Here is a 16,693-nt window from a genome sequence, read left to right on the forward strand (position 1 = left end):
TCTCTGTCCGTGATTCATTTTCTTTCAAGGCTTTGTTTAACTTATTTTTGATCACATCAAGCACACCAATTTCCTGCTCCATCTGCTGTGAATCTTTCTCCAGGCCACAGTTGCATTCTCCTGGTGGAATGGGTAAATCTCCACAGTGCTGCTAGCCTGTGTCATACTTAAAATGGAAAATATTATGAAAAATAAGAAAGCTGTATGCCTAATACAAATTGTATTATATAATTATATATTGTTATAATATAATTAAGATATATAATATATTATATCTTATATTGTATTATATTATGTTAAATTTTATTTATTTATTTTATATATTATTATATTATATCTGCAGTGCTTGGGAAAAGTGACATAAGTCAATTTCCACAAACCTTTTTTGATAATTTATTGACAGATGGCGGACTTATGTGAGGACGACATTGAACCTCCGGATTCCTTTTCTGTTGGAGCCACTGTTAATTACTGATGATGGGACAGCAGTAACCCCAAAACATGTCTGATTAAAGAAGCCTTGATGAAAATATTGTGTTCATACAACTGTATTAATTATTTATTATATTTAAGTTATATTTTCAGAATATGTGTAATTTGTTATAGATAAATGTGATTTAATAACTTCAATGAAATGTAAGGATGCTGTGAAGCTTTCACTGACATCTCCCACATCATTGATGGAACATGAGCTCATAATGATGTTTTTTGTGCTTGTTGTTGATAGTAGTTTGACTACATTTGCTTGTTTGTGTTACCTTACTCGTTTTACTTTGTTCAAGAATTACTTGGAAATTGGTGTGTTAATCGAAGTGCTCTGGTGTCAGAGTTGGAAGTCATACTGCAGGGAAGTGAGCTCTGTCACCGCATGCAGGATACTTCATGAAGGCTGTAGCTATGGATGCTTTAGAAGAGGGTTCACAGACATCCAGTATGTCTACTTCATAGTTAGGAAATGTATAAGGTAAGTAGAGTTAGCACCTAATTTTCGTGTAAATATGGACTTGTGGTGTCACTTTCTTTTTCTACACTTCAGAGTCTAGACATTGTGAAATTTTCAGCTTTACAGCTCTTTCAGTGTTCACCGGATCTGTACTCTTATTGATCTTGTTTAGTCTTTGGATTGTAGTAGGAAGCTGTTTTAAGTAGTCTGTAGTTTTTTTCATTCCGAGTAAATAATGTTCTGCCCATTTCACTCTGCATCCTACAACTTCGTTACCGAATTTATTTGGAACTCAACTCTTACATTTTCATTCAAAACTTTCATTTCAGCTACCTGTATATTTTATCGTATTTATTTTGTGCTAGTGCCCAAATTATCAGCCATAAAGTAAAATGTTTAAGAAGCATTTTAATAGAATAGACATAAAGTCTCTGACTTTACCTTATTTCCTGCCATTGCAATATGTAACGAGAATTATTCTGAGACTCTTGTTGGTGTTGTGTCTGTCACTACAGAATATATATATTCGTTAAGTTGCAGTTCTTCCTGTGTCACACTGCTGGGACTCGCACACTAAATAAACTGAAGAGCAGTATTATGTGTTGACATTGTTATTGTATTTCCAGTATCTGGTACAGTAAAACAGAATGCTGTTTGTTTAATAAACAGGGTTTTTGAAAAGGATTAACACCTTGTAGAAATAGGAAAATAAGATCATTTTCTGTGTCCAAGAATGTGCTTCAGATAAACATTATGAGCTTAAGTGAAGAAAATTTTGAGAAATTAGTTGCAGTAAGCTTATGTTGTTTCAAAATAAAATATAAATGTAACATCTCGTAGAACTCAATTTTGATAGTGCATATTTTTAATGTTTTTTTTTACTTCATTGTTCATGTTTTGTTGTATGATGGTGCATGAATGCATGCATGTTTTAAGATTTGACAGTGCATGGAAATCCAGATATCAGTTAAGCTGAGACAAGAGAAGAAGAGCCAAAGACATAAGAGAGTTTTCACACTCCGCCTGTCTGTAATTCTATCATGATGCCATTAATTGCAGAGCCCATCAGAATCAAGACATATATGCTACTGTAATAAGTAAAGCGCGGATTTCTAAGCACAATCAAACGGTAAAATAGGAACGAAAAATGGTGAAAAGAAGCCCCAAACTAAGAAAAAAGGAATACACGGAAATACGATGATAAATTATTTGTTTCGTAGAACTCTTCCCTTATTGAAGGCTGTCACACTGGAAACAAGAAGATCCACGTCTTTATACTGACTTCCAACAGTTTCAGTGACACGATGCAAGGCACGTCAAGTGAACTAATTTAGGGTAAAGAACTTTTAAACCAGCTCCTGCTTTAACAATATATGCAGCAACATCACTGAGAAATAACAATAAATTGTCATACCGAAACCCTTCTAGCCACAAGAAAAGTAACGAGTCGTTGAAAAATTTTGCAACAGTGGAATGATTTACTCAGTCAAGTAGCTATTTGTATATTAAGAAGAAATGATCTGCCACCTGCTTTCAACTACAGCACTACACACGCACTGTCCCGATGCATCTGTGGTTTCATCAATAGAAATTCGTATGTTTTCGTGCTTCAGTTTATCCCGAATATTACAAATTACTTCTTGAAAACGCTGTGGCACATAGTTATTGGGCAATGTAGATTCGTCCGGCACCCTTTTGTTTGTGAATTCTTCTAAAAATACCCGAAGCTGCACATTATTCAATTTCCACAACGAATGTCGGAACCCGCTAATGCTAAACACGAGTCTCTGAAAAATGTATCACTAGAACTCGACTGTACATTGCTTTTAATCAGTTGCTGGTTTAACTTAGATTTATTCTTAAACCTCTCCTCATGCCGCATTGTATTAATATGCTGCATAGTGCCATATTTTTTCTTTGCAGAAACACTTTCTTCACACACCAAACAAAATAAGACACTGCTGCCTCACTGAAAATATTACTCCCAAACTCATTTACGCCTTTGCGTAAGAATGCTGATTGAGAGGTTTTTGTGGGTGATATTCCGTAACTACAACAGCAGCAATCACACAGCTTATTGAACCAACGCGTATTGCTCAACTTGCACACTGCAGCTTGGAACTCGGGGATTCACCATCCATGCACATGACATTCCTTAACTACAAGAGCAGCAACCACACACAGCTTATTGAGCCAACGTGTATTGCACAACTGGCACACTGCAGCTTGGAACTCCGGGATTCACCATCCATGCACATGACATTCCTTAACTACAACAGCAGCAATCACACACACCTCATTGAACCAACGCGTATTGCTCAACTTGCACACTGCAGCTTGGAACTCGGGGATTCACCATCCATGCACATGACATTCCTTAACTACAACAGCAGCAATCACACACACCTCATTGAACCAATGCGTGTTGCACAACTTGCACACTGCAGCTTGGAACTTAGGCACCCATATGCTGTATGGCTCCATACAGATAAAATTTTCTCTTCCCCATACGATTAAATAAAAAAATTGTGTATTTCCATTATGATGTATCGCCTCCATGACAGCACTGGATGCTGCTCTTTCTTCTGAAAACATTTGCATCAACAAAATGTCTTCTACACCTAAATCTTCATATAATGCCACAATTTGTAGCCTTTCTTCCATTTCCTTATGATGGAGAAACATATACAATTACGATGACTTAACAATAACAATAAACAAATGAGCGCGAATGTTATTGATGACTCAGCTGATTTGGAGGTATTTTCTATTCATGACGAACCTGCTGCCATTACAAAAAAAATGCATTTTGATTGTTTTCAATTTCTATTTTATACAGATGTAATAGTAAATAATTGTATATTATTATTAACCTGGTATATTTGACATAAAAATCTTCATGGCAATACTAATTATGTTTCAGACGAAAGTATAACATGTTCAAAAAATATTTGGAATACAAAAATATTCACAAACCATAATAAGTCTCCACAAGAGATTGATGAATTTCACTGATCCGAGCAATTCCTTCAAACAGTAGAGTCAACATATCAGCATAGATAACACTAGCTCGCTTATTAGAAGGGTTCGTCTCCAAGGCAAACACCAGATTCTTATGAGCTGTTTCTTGAAGCTAGAAATAAAAAAGGCAAGTGCTAAAATTGTACAAAATGTATAAGCATAACATATTTCTTAGTTCGCTTTCCACCTCTGAAAACATGTTACTTCAAAAGAGATGCAAGTCCACCGAAAAAGTACAGAAAACACCTTTAATACACAGTATATACACACCTAAGAACAGGCCAAACCTTCTATGTCTGTGTCGATAAGTGTGAGCTAGTAAATGTTCTTAATATGCAGAATCAAAATATAGTAGCATCTTGCAGAATTGCGCTCAGTTAATGTTTTCTCAATAGAACACTTTTTAATATACAAATATAACAAAATATCTTATCTTTCAACACGACATTTTTTGGTTGAAGTTTCTATACAGTCAACTCCGGACCAGCATATTTCGTTCACTATATCCGAGGTTCACTAAAACCGAAGAGTCTGTTTTTATACTACAGACATTGTTAAAAACACAGGATAGATTACATTCAATGTAAGTAATAATGTTCACTTTTTTATAGCCATTAGGCAGTAGGTACTGACCGACTTCGCACCCCCTTCCATTAATCAGGAAGGTATGTTTACTGAGTACGCGGCCTTGGTAATTCCTTGAGTTCACTTTTACAAAGATACGGGAGAAAGGGTTGACAACAGCTGTAATCCTGCTTGTATTTACCCTTTGGTCATCACTCTATTCCCTTTTACAAAAGAAAACAGTTTCTCTTCCTACTCATTAATAACCTCTTTTAAAGGAGTCAAAACTGAACTGAACATTAGTTCTAGTGTAAAAAATTCACCTCAAAACAGGCTTATTATCCTACCAAATTATTCAGTTTTAACAAATTTATTGTACGTACAAAAACACTCATTGCGCAATTTTCATTTGTAATTTCTTGTCCATTTATTTAATAAGAATAATATTTTTAACTGCTAAAATGACAATAATACTTTTTCTTTTACTGTGAAATTTTATGAACACAACTCTCAACAACTGCACATCAAACCAAAAAAATTTACCAATAATTACTGATGAAAGGGTAGCATCAGTGGTGATATTGAAGAAGTTTAACAACCAGTTCTCTCATGTGTACCTAGGCTAAAAAAAATAAGGTAATTGCAAATCTTACCTAAAAATAATTTAACAACCGGTTTATCTGAACTGGTGCAAACTGGCTGAATATCACCATTGGGTGGCATGACATTAGTCATTGTCAATGTTCTGACACCAACCCAGACCTGTTCACCAGATGTTCCAGTTCTGATACTGCAAATGAGCATGAATATGATGTATAGGTAAGAGGTAAGAGAGTCCCTTTATAACCTGTCTTGATAACATAATTTTAAACTTGAGTGGTTTTTAGCACAAATGCGTAGGCCTATTATATTTGCCAATTTTTTTTTTTTTTTTTTTTTTCTGGATTTTAGGATAAAAAATTGGTGTGCGCATTATATTCGATGGCGTAAATACGGTATTTTCGCGTTCTTACATTTCATGACAAACCTAATTTCGAGCAAATTGAATTAGGACGTATAAATGAAGTTTTATACCTCTCAGGGTTTAAAATACGATAAGTGCGAAAAATGTATAAGTGAAATAAATTAACATGAAAAGTATAAGAATTTTGCCGGAACTTAAGCAAAAAAGTATAAGTGAGAAAATGTATAAGTAAGAAATGCACAAATGAAGTTTTACTGTATTTGTACCTCGCCTTGCATATTTTTTTAAAATTCTGAATCTAATTTTATTTACTCATACTCTCAAAATATATAAAACATCTCAATACAATTCTAACTGCAGCTTCTTTGGTGCTTTGCAAATGTATATCCCATTTCGTATTTGACTCAAATATAATTAAATTCATAAGACTTAGTCAGATCTCTTTATGTGGGAGATGTCCGAGCTAAAGCTCAGAAATACTAAAGCATAAATAAAATTATCCTACCAAAACATTATTTTTGAAGATAAACACATTAGAATAGAAAACAAAGACAGAAAAATTGAAGTAAGAACTGCATGATTTTGTAATATTACCTTTGAACATCGGTACAATGAGAACTTAATCTGACCTTCATCTTGCATTCCAAGAAGAGGAAAGATTTTAAAAAATCTCTCTACTGATACTAAATCTTCAGCACGCACTGCTTCGTCAAATTTCTGTGTAACGACAGCCCCAAGCTGGGTTGCAGCTTCATGCAGTAGTGAAAATGAGTTCGTAACACTTGTGCAATCTAGAACAGAAAATCAATTCAATTATCAACTGCACAAATATTTCCCTGAAATGGATTATGTGTAACCCACTTCTGAGGTTGGAAGGCAGAGTTACACTGCCCAATGATATTGTATGGTTGTGCAGTGCCAGGAGAGATCTGAACCTAAATTCCAGATCATGGATGAACACAAGAACAGTTCCCTTTAAGGAAACTTCCTGTGCTCTAACCAGAATCGAACTTGGAACCTCATGAACTGTGGCCAGAAACTCTGAGGCTGATCACAGCACAAATATGAGATAAGTTATATAATTTTACATTTATGTAGGTTCCAAATGATTTACTTTGATTATAAATAATTAATGTAATGATTCATATGTAAACGAAAAGAGATAATGCAATTGCATCACCCTGTCTACATATGTATAATCCTGATTTAATGTTCCTGTAGTCAATGAATTCGCGGATTTTATGGCTTGTTTTCTTTTAACCTAGAGAATATACCACACACATAAGTTCAAAACCCAATTTAAGCAAACTCAGTTCTATAACATACCCACATTTAAGAAAAGAATCCTTGGAGAATTTTAGGCTGCACAACTAGAATTATTTAAAAAAATGTAGAATTTCCCCAATACTCTCCCCCTCCTCACTCTCCCCTCTTTTATGATTATCTCTTATATTTAGTGGAAGCCCCACTTAAGGAAATAAAGAAAGCAAGGTCCCCAATGATTCATTAAATAGAGGTTGTACTTCATTTAAAGGTATGTGCTACTGATTTTTAAGACTTCCACAATTTTTATGTGATTTCAATTAAATTTTAATCACCAATTTCTTTCCTTTAAGATTACATGATGTTGTTGAAATTTTAAGAATTTTTGGTTTCTAAATTTGATTCATAAAAAATTAAATATACAAATCCATATCTTACCAATAAATTAGATTACACATGAAAGAATAAAGATCTGTTTCTATTTTCACGGCTTGACATCTAGCTGAAGAGTAATGAGACTGTGTATTCGATTTTTGTTTTTATTTGTGGTTCCGAATAAACAAATTATCTTGAATTTTTTAAAATTTTTTTCTTAAGGTCATGCATTGGCTGTATTTTTCAAGCAACATAAAAATGAAATAAAAAATGTCCCTGGAATACAGTGTTTAAAATATGTAGTAAAAATGCCATTGCATTATCTTACTTAGTTTTTGATAAGTCTGAATTCCTAGATTGAAAAATGCAAAAAAATATTATATCCCAGAAACTGCGTTTAAAGGTTAGATGGCCTGGTTAGCTTACAGCCCTTTAAAAGAATTAATATTTAGGTCACCTACAATTCGAATAATGAAACGAAACAAATATTTATCATAGACCATACGAGTTTTTGGTGGGAAAATTTAAAAATGGTAAAAATTGAAATATTTCATCAGAACTGAACTCAGTAGGGCATACCCTTAAGTGAGAAATATTCTTCCTTTTGCAATATTTACAGTAGATGGGCTATATACTGGATGTATTAATTATAACTGAAAGTCCATTTATGTGCAAAAACAGAGCAACATTTTTTCAATGTCATGTTCAATAGTCCAATAGTTGGTTACCTGCTTATTCAGATGTCTACCGAAAATGTGAAACAAAAATTAGTTACAGTTTAGTTACGTACTACAACTTATCAATTATTCATAAGCACAATGAAAAAACATTAAACGCATTTTATTTAACTAATGATTTGTCATCAGACTTTTTTTCTTTTTGTTAAGTTTATTTATACACACTTTAACATTCACGGTCATCTCGCGTGTTTTAGTATCTGTGTCAGGGGCGTGCGGTGTAATTTTTGTGTGGGTAAGCTCTGAAGTTTACTTGTTGGCATTTTTTTATACATATTAATCATCACTTATGAAACTTTCAGCTTTTCTCAAAACCTATATATATATATATATATATATATATATATAGGGCGATTCACGAGGATTTACCGTCCCTTACGGAGCTTATTTTTAGCTTCACAAAAATAGCCAATTAAAGAAATGGCAGTTCTGAATAGTTCATTCTCTATTTGTAATATTTTTTACCCGTAAAACTAAAGAAAAAACGCATTTTACTAACAACTTCAAATGAATGTAACTCTGAATATATTGCGATTAGAACAAACGTTTACATGACTTTTTTCTCAGAATGTCTTCGGAAATAAGCGCCGTCATATTTTGCAAGGTAATTGAGCGCATCTAAATATTCCTTTGTTAACTGCCTCTTCTGACTCACAATGACCACGAAATGGCAATTAATGCATGGCTAGAAAACAGACTGTATCAATTAACCTCTGCAATATTTCCCTGTTCTTTCGCACCATTTCATTGTGTTGCTCGACACTGTGAATCTAACTGTACATCTATTCGAGATGATCCAAATTACTTAAATTGTAAAAATATGAGCCTGTGACTTTTCATGTTTATTAATGGCATTGTGCAGATTGTTCAGATTATCATAACCATTTTTAGACCAAACTGTTTCTTCTTTAGAAAACATAAGACAGGGCCAGCAAAAGAATTTATTTAATTTTGCACTTCCTGCAACCTACTGAGTTTTCTGATATTGGGACGCTTGAAAATGTCGAGTACCGTATATTCTTTTCCTTTGTCTTTATGAGCTGCAAAAAGCGTTGGCTTTTCAGGACATGGTCGATCATTTTGTATCATGTTTAATTTTTCTTGTAAAGAATGTAGTCGAAATGTGTGTTTCAATAATTGTTCGATAGGACATAACGAATCGCCCATTCTTAATCAATACCATATTTAGTTTATACACAGAAAACTACGACATAAATTGAGGGGTTTGCCGGAAAAAGGGCGTATACGTCAATATGGCGAATTGAGATACATGCAATCTAAGATTTTAAAACGCACCTGAATAAAATGTTATACACGCACACAGCCCTGTCCTGCAGGTATGTACAGTACAATCAAAACAAAATTTCGCTACTATAATTATTCACTACATTTTAAACCGTTTTCCCGAAGAAGGGCGTATAGGTCTATCCGCCTTTCTTCCAGCAAAGCCCTCAATTGTCACTCACAAAGAAACAAAATCTTCAAATAACTGAGAGATCCTTAACACTATCTCAACTGACAAACAAATCGCATGTTTCATACACACTGCCAAATTCAACAATCAACACTGGTATTCTTCTGCAGGAACTTAACAAGCCAGGACAAGCGATAATCCTAGCGCTTATTCTTGCGTGTACGAGCACATATTATTATATACTAGGAAATTTTCCCTCCTTGTCTACTGTCCACGCATGCGCCAGCACTGTAAAATGAGGCTTCAGGCAAGCTGTGAACGAAGAGCTGCCTTACTGCAGAAATGTAGTTAATGCAGAACATTTATATATGAAGTGCAGAATACACTTCATTAAAAATGTTCATCTATAAGTTGAATGAGATAAAATTGATGCATTAATTTGAAGTGTGTCTACTAGGGTATGCGGCGCTTACCCCGCTTGCCCTAAATGCACGCCCCTGATCTATGTGTATATAAATAAGCCCCTTTTACTATTCCTGTTTCTATTGTTGTGTTGTAGATAGTTTGTGTGTAGGTAACTGACTCAAATTTTCGATTAATGTTTATGATATTGGTGACTGAGCTGGTGATGAATCATGGTATGCAAGTTTTCAATCCGGCCTTTGTGACTAAGTGAAACCATGAAAAACACCAGTCAGATTGGTCGGCCATGGGGTTTGAACCTGGGATCTCCTGAATGCGAGTCGCAAATGCTACTACCTGAGCCAACTCGTTCAGTAACATCAGACTTGTTCCACAGGTCATCTGATCTTCAGTTCAATGGACGAGCAGCCAACTTTTCTCCCAGCCTTCTAGACTATATCAGACTTACATATGTAATCACTATCGACCACTGTAACAGAGGCAGTTGTGACAACATTAAATAAGTGAAGCAGAATAATAGTATGTGTAATTTCGTTATTCACGACTATTCAAGTCTTTTAAATTCGTTACTTTCGTTATCAATTGCTTAAATGAGTTATTTTTAGTTACTTTTGTTAGCAGTAGACGTCCTGTTATTTTTGGACCTATCTGAACACAATGGTATTTTTAAGAATGATGAAAACTCTTATCAAAGCTTTGTTTGAAAGAAAAGTAAAGTCAGGTCTTATGTCAGAGTTTAACGAGTGAAAGAAGCCTGTCCCTGAATGAGAGATCTCCAGGCAAAATTTACCCGTTGCTTGTCGTCGTCTATATTAGAATTCACTTGTATTTATCATCCTTAGCTATCATTTCACCATCAAGGTAATCTTTCAACTTATGGTATATAAAGAGCTTCTTCGATAACGTGATAACAATAGAATACACAGTAGGCTACATAAAAAATCTAAGCTATACACTAACACTACCAGTTATACCTTCATAGGTGCAGTACGTTTTGACTACCAGCAGTTACAATAACTATCTCTTGAATCAGCAACTGTTTCATTTTACATTAAAATTCTGTTCATTATGACATTAAAAATTCATACCTTCAGCCACATCATCAGCAGTCTGTTTCAAAAGATGTTGATCCACTGAAAGAAAGCGATGTACATGGGCTGCTGCTTCCTCACCCCATCACTACACAGCTGAAGATCTGAACTCTCTGCTGGCACTCTGCTCTATAGAACACATGTAACATGGGATTAAAACAATAATACTTTTTAGCATACAGTAACAGAACAATATAAATATTGTGAAAAAAGTTCCATTAAAAACTACACAATGAAAAATAATCATAAGATTTTATAGCATACAGTAACGTAACAGTATAATGAGAAAGAAGTCGCGTTAAAAACTACACAAAATTTTTTCCTTCCCTTTTTAAATTTTCTTTCTCTTCCAACCATTCCATATTTTAACCTAATCTTGATGGTTACATTTGATTTCAACCACTCAAAGTAATTCAAGAAATAATGAACAAAATGTACATTAAATATTACTGCCAATATATCGAAAACTTCGATCTGTGATTATTACAAAAATAGCCCTTTATCACTATTATTTCAAAAGTATGAAAAAAGATCATTAGCTATACCATCCAACTACAGAAGATAAGAAAGGAAATAAGCTGACCTGCACAAATGAAATTTCAAGATGGAGGGAGCACTTCAGCGAAATGCTAAATTGTTCACCCCCAAACAAGTTTATTAAGTATCAAGCACAAAACAACGACCAAGATACTGAAGGACCAGACTTGAGGGATATAAACCTGTTAAAAATTTAAAACAATAAACCTTATGAAAGGAAATTATCATATATTATTATCCCCATTCATAAAAAAGGGAGATGACAACTTTCAAAATTTCTATCATAGACAACTTTCAGAATTTATATCACTGTGTAACGAAATATATGAGAAAGGCAAATGGCCTCAAGATTTCACAGACAGTGATGCTGCCAGTACCAAAGAAAAATAATGCCAAAAAATGTAATGAGTTCAGGACTATCAACTTGATATCGCATTCAGCAAAGATTCTCCTGCGAATACTGAATCGATGTTTATATTCTAAGAGGAAGGAGAGTTGAAAGAGGAAAAATTTGGCATCGGGGAGAGAAAAGGTACGAGAGATGTAACTGGACCGCAATCAGCAAGAGATATCAGAAAAAAAAAAGTAAAGAAACGTATGTAATATTTGTGGTGGTAGAAAAGGTTTTAATAAAATGCACTAGAATAAATTTATGCAAATCATGAAGAAATTTGGTGTGATTAGGAAAGAGAGGAGGCTATTAAGTAATCCTTATATGAAACAGTGAGTCAAAGTTAGAATAGGTTAAGAAATGTCATAGGGAAGTGGAGTAAGGACAGAGGTATGACAAGGATGCTCTTTATCACCTTCCCTGTTTAACAGCTACTTGAAGGATTTAGAGAAGAACTATTTTCAGAACATGGAAGGGGTGATAGTAGGAGGAAGAATAAAGTGCATAAGATTTGCTGACGACATGGCGTTGTTAGTAGAAAAAGAAGATGATAATAAGGAATATGCTAATGGAGCTAAATGAGAGCTGAGAGTAGTATGGGATGAAGATAACGGAGACCATAGTTACTGGTAGAAAAATAAAGGTGATAAATTTGCGAATTCGAAATGAGTCAGTAGAACAAGTAGACAGCTTCAGATACTTGGAGTGTAGGAACATGAGCTGTTGCCAGGAAGTCAAAAGGAGAATAGCAATGACAAAGGAAGTTTCTAATAGAAAAAGGAGCATTTTCTACGAAACTTTGGAAGAAGAACTATGAGACCAGTGAAGAGTTTTGTGTGGAATGTGACTTTGTATGAGACAGCAGACAAAATAAGAAATGAAGCAGTGCTAGAAAGAGTAGGTGAAGAAACAGTAATGCTGAAACTGGACAGGAAATTAAAGAGAAATTGGCTACATCACACACGCACGCATGCACAGATATGTAATAAAAGGGCTTTAAAACACTCCACATTCATTGATTTCCAATATACACTATTCTCTGCTTGTCCATAGATTTTCAGCACTCTCTTACAGATGGGACCTCTCCAGCTTCTTCAGTATTGGCTTCATTTCTTTTCCCTCGTCCTATAGTCAGCTCTTATCCACCTTTCATACCATAGTCATCCCTTAGCCATTCTTTATACATCTAAGAAATTCAAATGTTAAATCACTCATAACTGTAATCTCTCTGAATTCGCAAAAAGAAAATGTATTCTGTTTAAAATCATCACTCACCTGGCAATATCTAGCCGACACACTTTAGCACTAACATTCTCTGCCAGAGTTGAAGTAAATGTTATCATCTCAGCAAGTTTCTGGGCATCAGAATGGACGATCTGACAATACTTTGGTAATGCCACGAAGTTTTGCTTCTAGGTGACACTGTCTCGAAAGAAGGGTCTCCAGTCCAATATTAATTTCATCCTGTAATAATTTACTTAACAGTAGAGTATTCTTTATCATTTCCGTATTATTTCAGTTACCCTGAGTTAAGAATTTGATTAAATAAGAACAATTAATATAATTGTTCATTTAAGAGTCCATGTATTGTGGGTTCCTATCACCATGGCATGGCACGTCCTCAGGTTGCGGATCGAGGAAACGGCCTCAAGATATGGAGGGTAGCTGTGAATATATTGAATAAGCAGTTGTGGACAGCCGATGAGGGGTGGTCCTCCAGCTTGGGCGTTGGGCGAAGGGCTAACAACCCATCACCGTAAAAAACAGCTTGTTACGAATCCTTCAAATAAGCCTCGGAATGGGACTGATTCTCTGGCACGACCACAGCAAAGGAATAAGGTTTTGAGATTTGGTACTTGGAATGTTACAAGTCTATATAGAACAGGATGGGTAACATTAGTAGCAAAAGAAATAGCTAGATATAGAATAGACTTTGTGGGAGTACAGGAGGTTAGGTTAGATGGAAATGGCGTAAGACAAATAGGAGATTATTTGTTGTATTATGGGGAAGGAAACGATAATCACCAATTAGGAACAGGATTCTTTATTCATAAAAGAATAAAATCAGCAGTAAAAAAGGTCGAATTTATCAGTGATAGGTTATCGTATTTAGTACTTAAGGGTAGATGGTGCGATATCGTAGTTATAAACGCTCATGCCCCTACAGAAGAGAAAGACGACCATATAAAGGATAGCTTCTATGAGGAATAAGATGCTTAGGAAAATATTTGGGGCTAAGAGGGATGAAGTTACAGGAGAATGGAGAAAGTTACACAACACAGAACTGCACGCATTGTATTCTTCACCTGACATAATTAGGAACATTAAATCCAGAAGTTTGAGATGGGCAGGGCATGTAGCATGTATGGGCGAATCCAGAAATGCATATAGAGTGTTAGTTGGGAGGCCGGAGGGAAAGAGACCTTTAGGGATACCGAGACGTAGGTGGGAGGATAATATTAAAATGGATTTGAGGGAGGTGGGATATGATGATAGAGAATGGATTAATCTTGCTCAGGATAGGGACCAATGGCGGGCTTATGTGAGGGCGGCAATGAACCTCCGGGTTCCTTAAAAGCCAGTAAGTAAGTAAGTTCATTTAAGAGTTCCAGAAATTTACATTTTAAATTTTCATACTAGGACCCTATTGTATTACGTACAAAAGCAAATAAAGTGTGAATTACGAAACAGAAAAAAAATTCTATCATTTTAATTACGTGGCAATGAAACAACATGCGAATCTGCAATACATATTCAGGAGGTACACACATAATTAAGACAAAATATACCGGTAATTTGAATGAGCATTAATTTATTGTCCAAAATTAAACTTGATCCTTACATTTAAAGCTGTGCACATAATGCTAGGCCCTAATAGACAACAGGAACAAAACAATTACTCTGATCTTCCAGGTTTCAAGCAGAGAAGTTTGTTAGCACAAAATAAACTTCATGGAAAGCGGCAGAGGCAGTGGAAAGAAAGAATGATGTGAAACTGATCAGGAAGAGGAAAAGGAATTGGTTGAGAAGAAACTGCCTTCTGAAGGATACACTGGAAGGAATGGTGAACAGGAGAAGAGTTTGGGTCAGAAGAAGATATCAGATGATAGACGACATTAAGATATATGGATCATATGCGGAGACTGAAAGGAAGGCAAAAAATAGAAAAGATTGGAGAATGTTGGGTTTGTAGTGAAAGATCTGCCCTTGGGCAGAACGTTATGAATGAAATGTTTGTTATGCAAGTCTAGTTTTCAGGTAAAGCTCCTATGAAGCAGACTTCAATAATTTCAAGGAAAAAATTGTTCCAGGGTCGGGTATCAATCCTGGGACCTCTGGTGGAACATACCAGCGCTCCACCAACTGAGCTACCCAGAAACTCCACCTGACACCGTTTCAATTTTTCCCCTTATATCCACACAACTCGAGTCTGAAATGACGCCAGAGACCCACATCGAGTGTACACAAACTCTGTGCAATTTAGAATTGTGGTTTTCTGTAAACGTACCTACAGTAACGTATATAGGCCTATTATGCAAGTTTAGTTTTTCAGGTAAAGTTCCCTGTGAAGCAGACTGAATAATTTCAAGGGAAAAATTGTTCTGGGGCTGGGTATCGAATTGTTATTGCGTAGGAATGCATCTATTAGACGAATTCTCTCCATAGCCTAATATAAGAAAAAACTGTATTTGAGGTGGATGAAATGGAAACATAGTTCTGCCGGTGCTCATCGTGGTTTGTCATAATTATTTGCCGCTTTGGCGAAGATTTCCCAAAGCTCGATTTGGTGAAACAAGCGTTGAGGGACTTCCGCCGATTTTAGCAAGACTTCTGACTTCTGTTGCATTCAAATAATTATAAAATACGATAATTTGGTCCAGGGAGCATCCGTTTTTGGTGCAAAGATAATTCGTTTGGCATGTTTCTTAATTGAAATTAACCTAAGTGGGTCGGTGTCTATTCCAAAATTGCCGGAAGTCCCTCAACGCTCGTTTAACCCATTATTTTGTTCTGTTACAAAATAAAATGAATTACTGTATTAAAGAACACGTTTTATAGCTAAAAGAAAAAATAAGGGCATTTCATCAACATCTTCTAGGATTCCAGAATGGACATATTTTCGTTGAAATTATTGAATTTTCCAAAAATGTAAGCTTCGAAAACAGAAATGGAATATACATTTTGATTACACAACTTTTAACACTGTATCACTTCGGAATATGTATTATATGTCTTTCTCGTGTTAAATTTTACCGTACCTGGTTAACATGTTTCGGCCTGCTATTGGCCATCTTCAGAACTGGTTGTTGCTGGTCTTGGCGCCTTATGTTTTTCTCCCTGTGGGGGTGTGTTTGTGTAGTGTAATGTGGAGTCAAAGAGTGTGTGTGTTCTGAAATTGAGTTGTGTGTTGAGAAGTTCATTTGGATGTGTTTTTGTGTGTCTGTATATTTCGTATTGTTCTAGTGTATTTAGTTTCTGGCTTTTTGGTTGGATGTGTAGAATTTCCATGTCTGTGTTGATGTCTCTGATATGCAGAACACATCACAAATGCTAACCACACCTACAGATACATCAACACAGACATCGAAATTCTACACATCCAACCAAAAAGTCAGAAACTAAACACACTAGAACAATACGAAATATACAGACACACAAAAACACATCCAAATGAAATTCTCAACACACAACTCAATTTCAGAACACACACACTCTTTGACTCCACATTACACTACACAAACACACCCCCACAGGAAAAAACCAAAAGGCGCCAAGACCAGCAACAACCAGTTCTGAAGATGGTCAATACCAGGCCGAAACATGTTAACCAGGTACGGTAAAATTTAACACGAGAAAGACATATAATACATATTCTGAAGAAATGCAATGTTAATTATCAATTAGTTGTGTCATGAGTAAGGGGCTCTCTCTCGTCATTCATCACTTCATGATATCATTAAAAGAGCATT

General features: G+C 35.3%; 1 protein-coding gene and 1 long non-coding RNA gene across 7 annotated transcripts in view; one reads left to right on the top strand and one right to left on the bottom strand.

The window, feature by feature from the left end:
* Positions 1–676: 676 nt before the first annotated feature.
* The window catches only part of LOC138691582 (uncharacterized), a 110,217-nt gene continuing 94,200 nt past the window's right edge, over positions 677–16,693 (top strand). For all 4 annotated transcript variants that reach the window (XR_011329913.1, XM_069813691.1, XM_069813692.1 and 1 more), the window contains exon 1: positions 677–964. Coding sequence is in view for 3 of the 4 variants with exons in the window: in XM_069813691.1 (XP_069669792.1) it covers positions 681–964 (284 nt within the window). In the remaining variant the exon portion in view is untranslated. The remainder of the gene's footprint in view (positions 965–16,693) is intronic.
* The window catches only part of LOC138691584 (uncharacterized), a 56,648-nt gene continuing 43,756 nt past the window's right edge, over positions 3,802–16,693 (bottom strand). The window contains exons 4-8 of one of the 3 annotated variants that reach the window (XR_011329920.1): positions 12,999–13,187; positions 10,793–10,924; positions 10,041–10,173; positions 6,087–6,283; positions 3,802–4,076 (exon numbers count right to left, since the gene is read on the bottom strand). This is a non-coding gene — a long non-coding RNA (uncharacterized lncRNA). The remainder of the gene's footprint in view (positions 4,077–6,086; positions 6,284–10,040; positions 10,174–10,792; positions 10,925–12,998; positions 13,188–16,693) is intronic. The other 2 variants (XR_011329918.1, XR_011329919.1) reach the window with 2 other exon arrangements.

The sequence above is a fragment of the Periplaneta americana genome, chromosome 16 (genome assembly GCF_040183065.1).
Source record: "Periplaneta americana isolate PAMFEO1 chromosome 16, P.americana_PAMFEO1_priV1, whole genome shotgun sequence".
NCBI lineage: Eukaryota > Metazoa > Arthropoda > Insecta > Blattodea > Blattidae > Periplaneta > Periplaneta americana.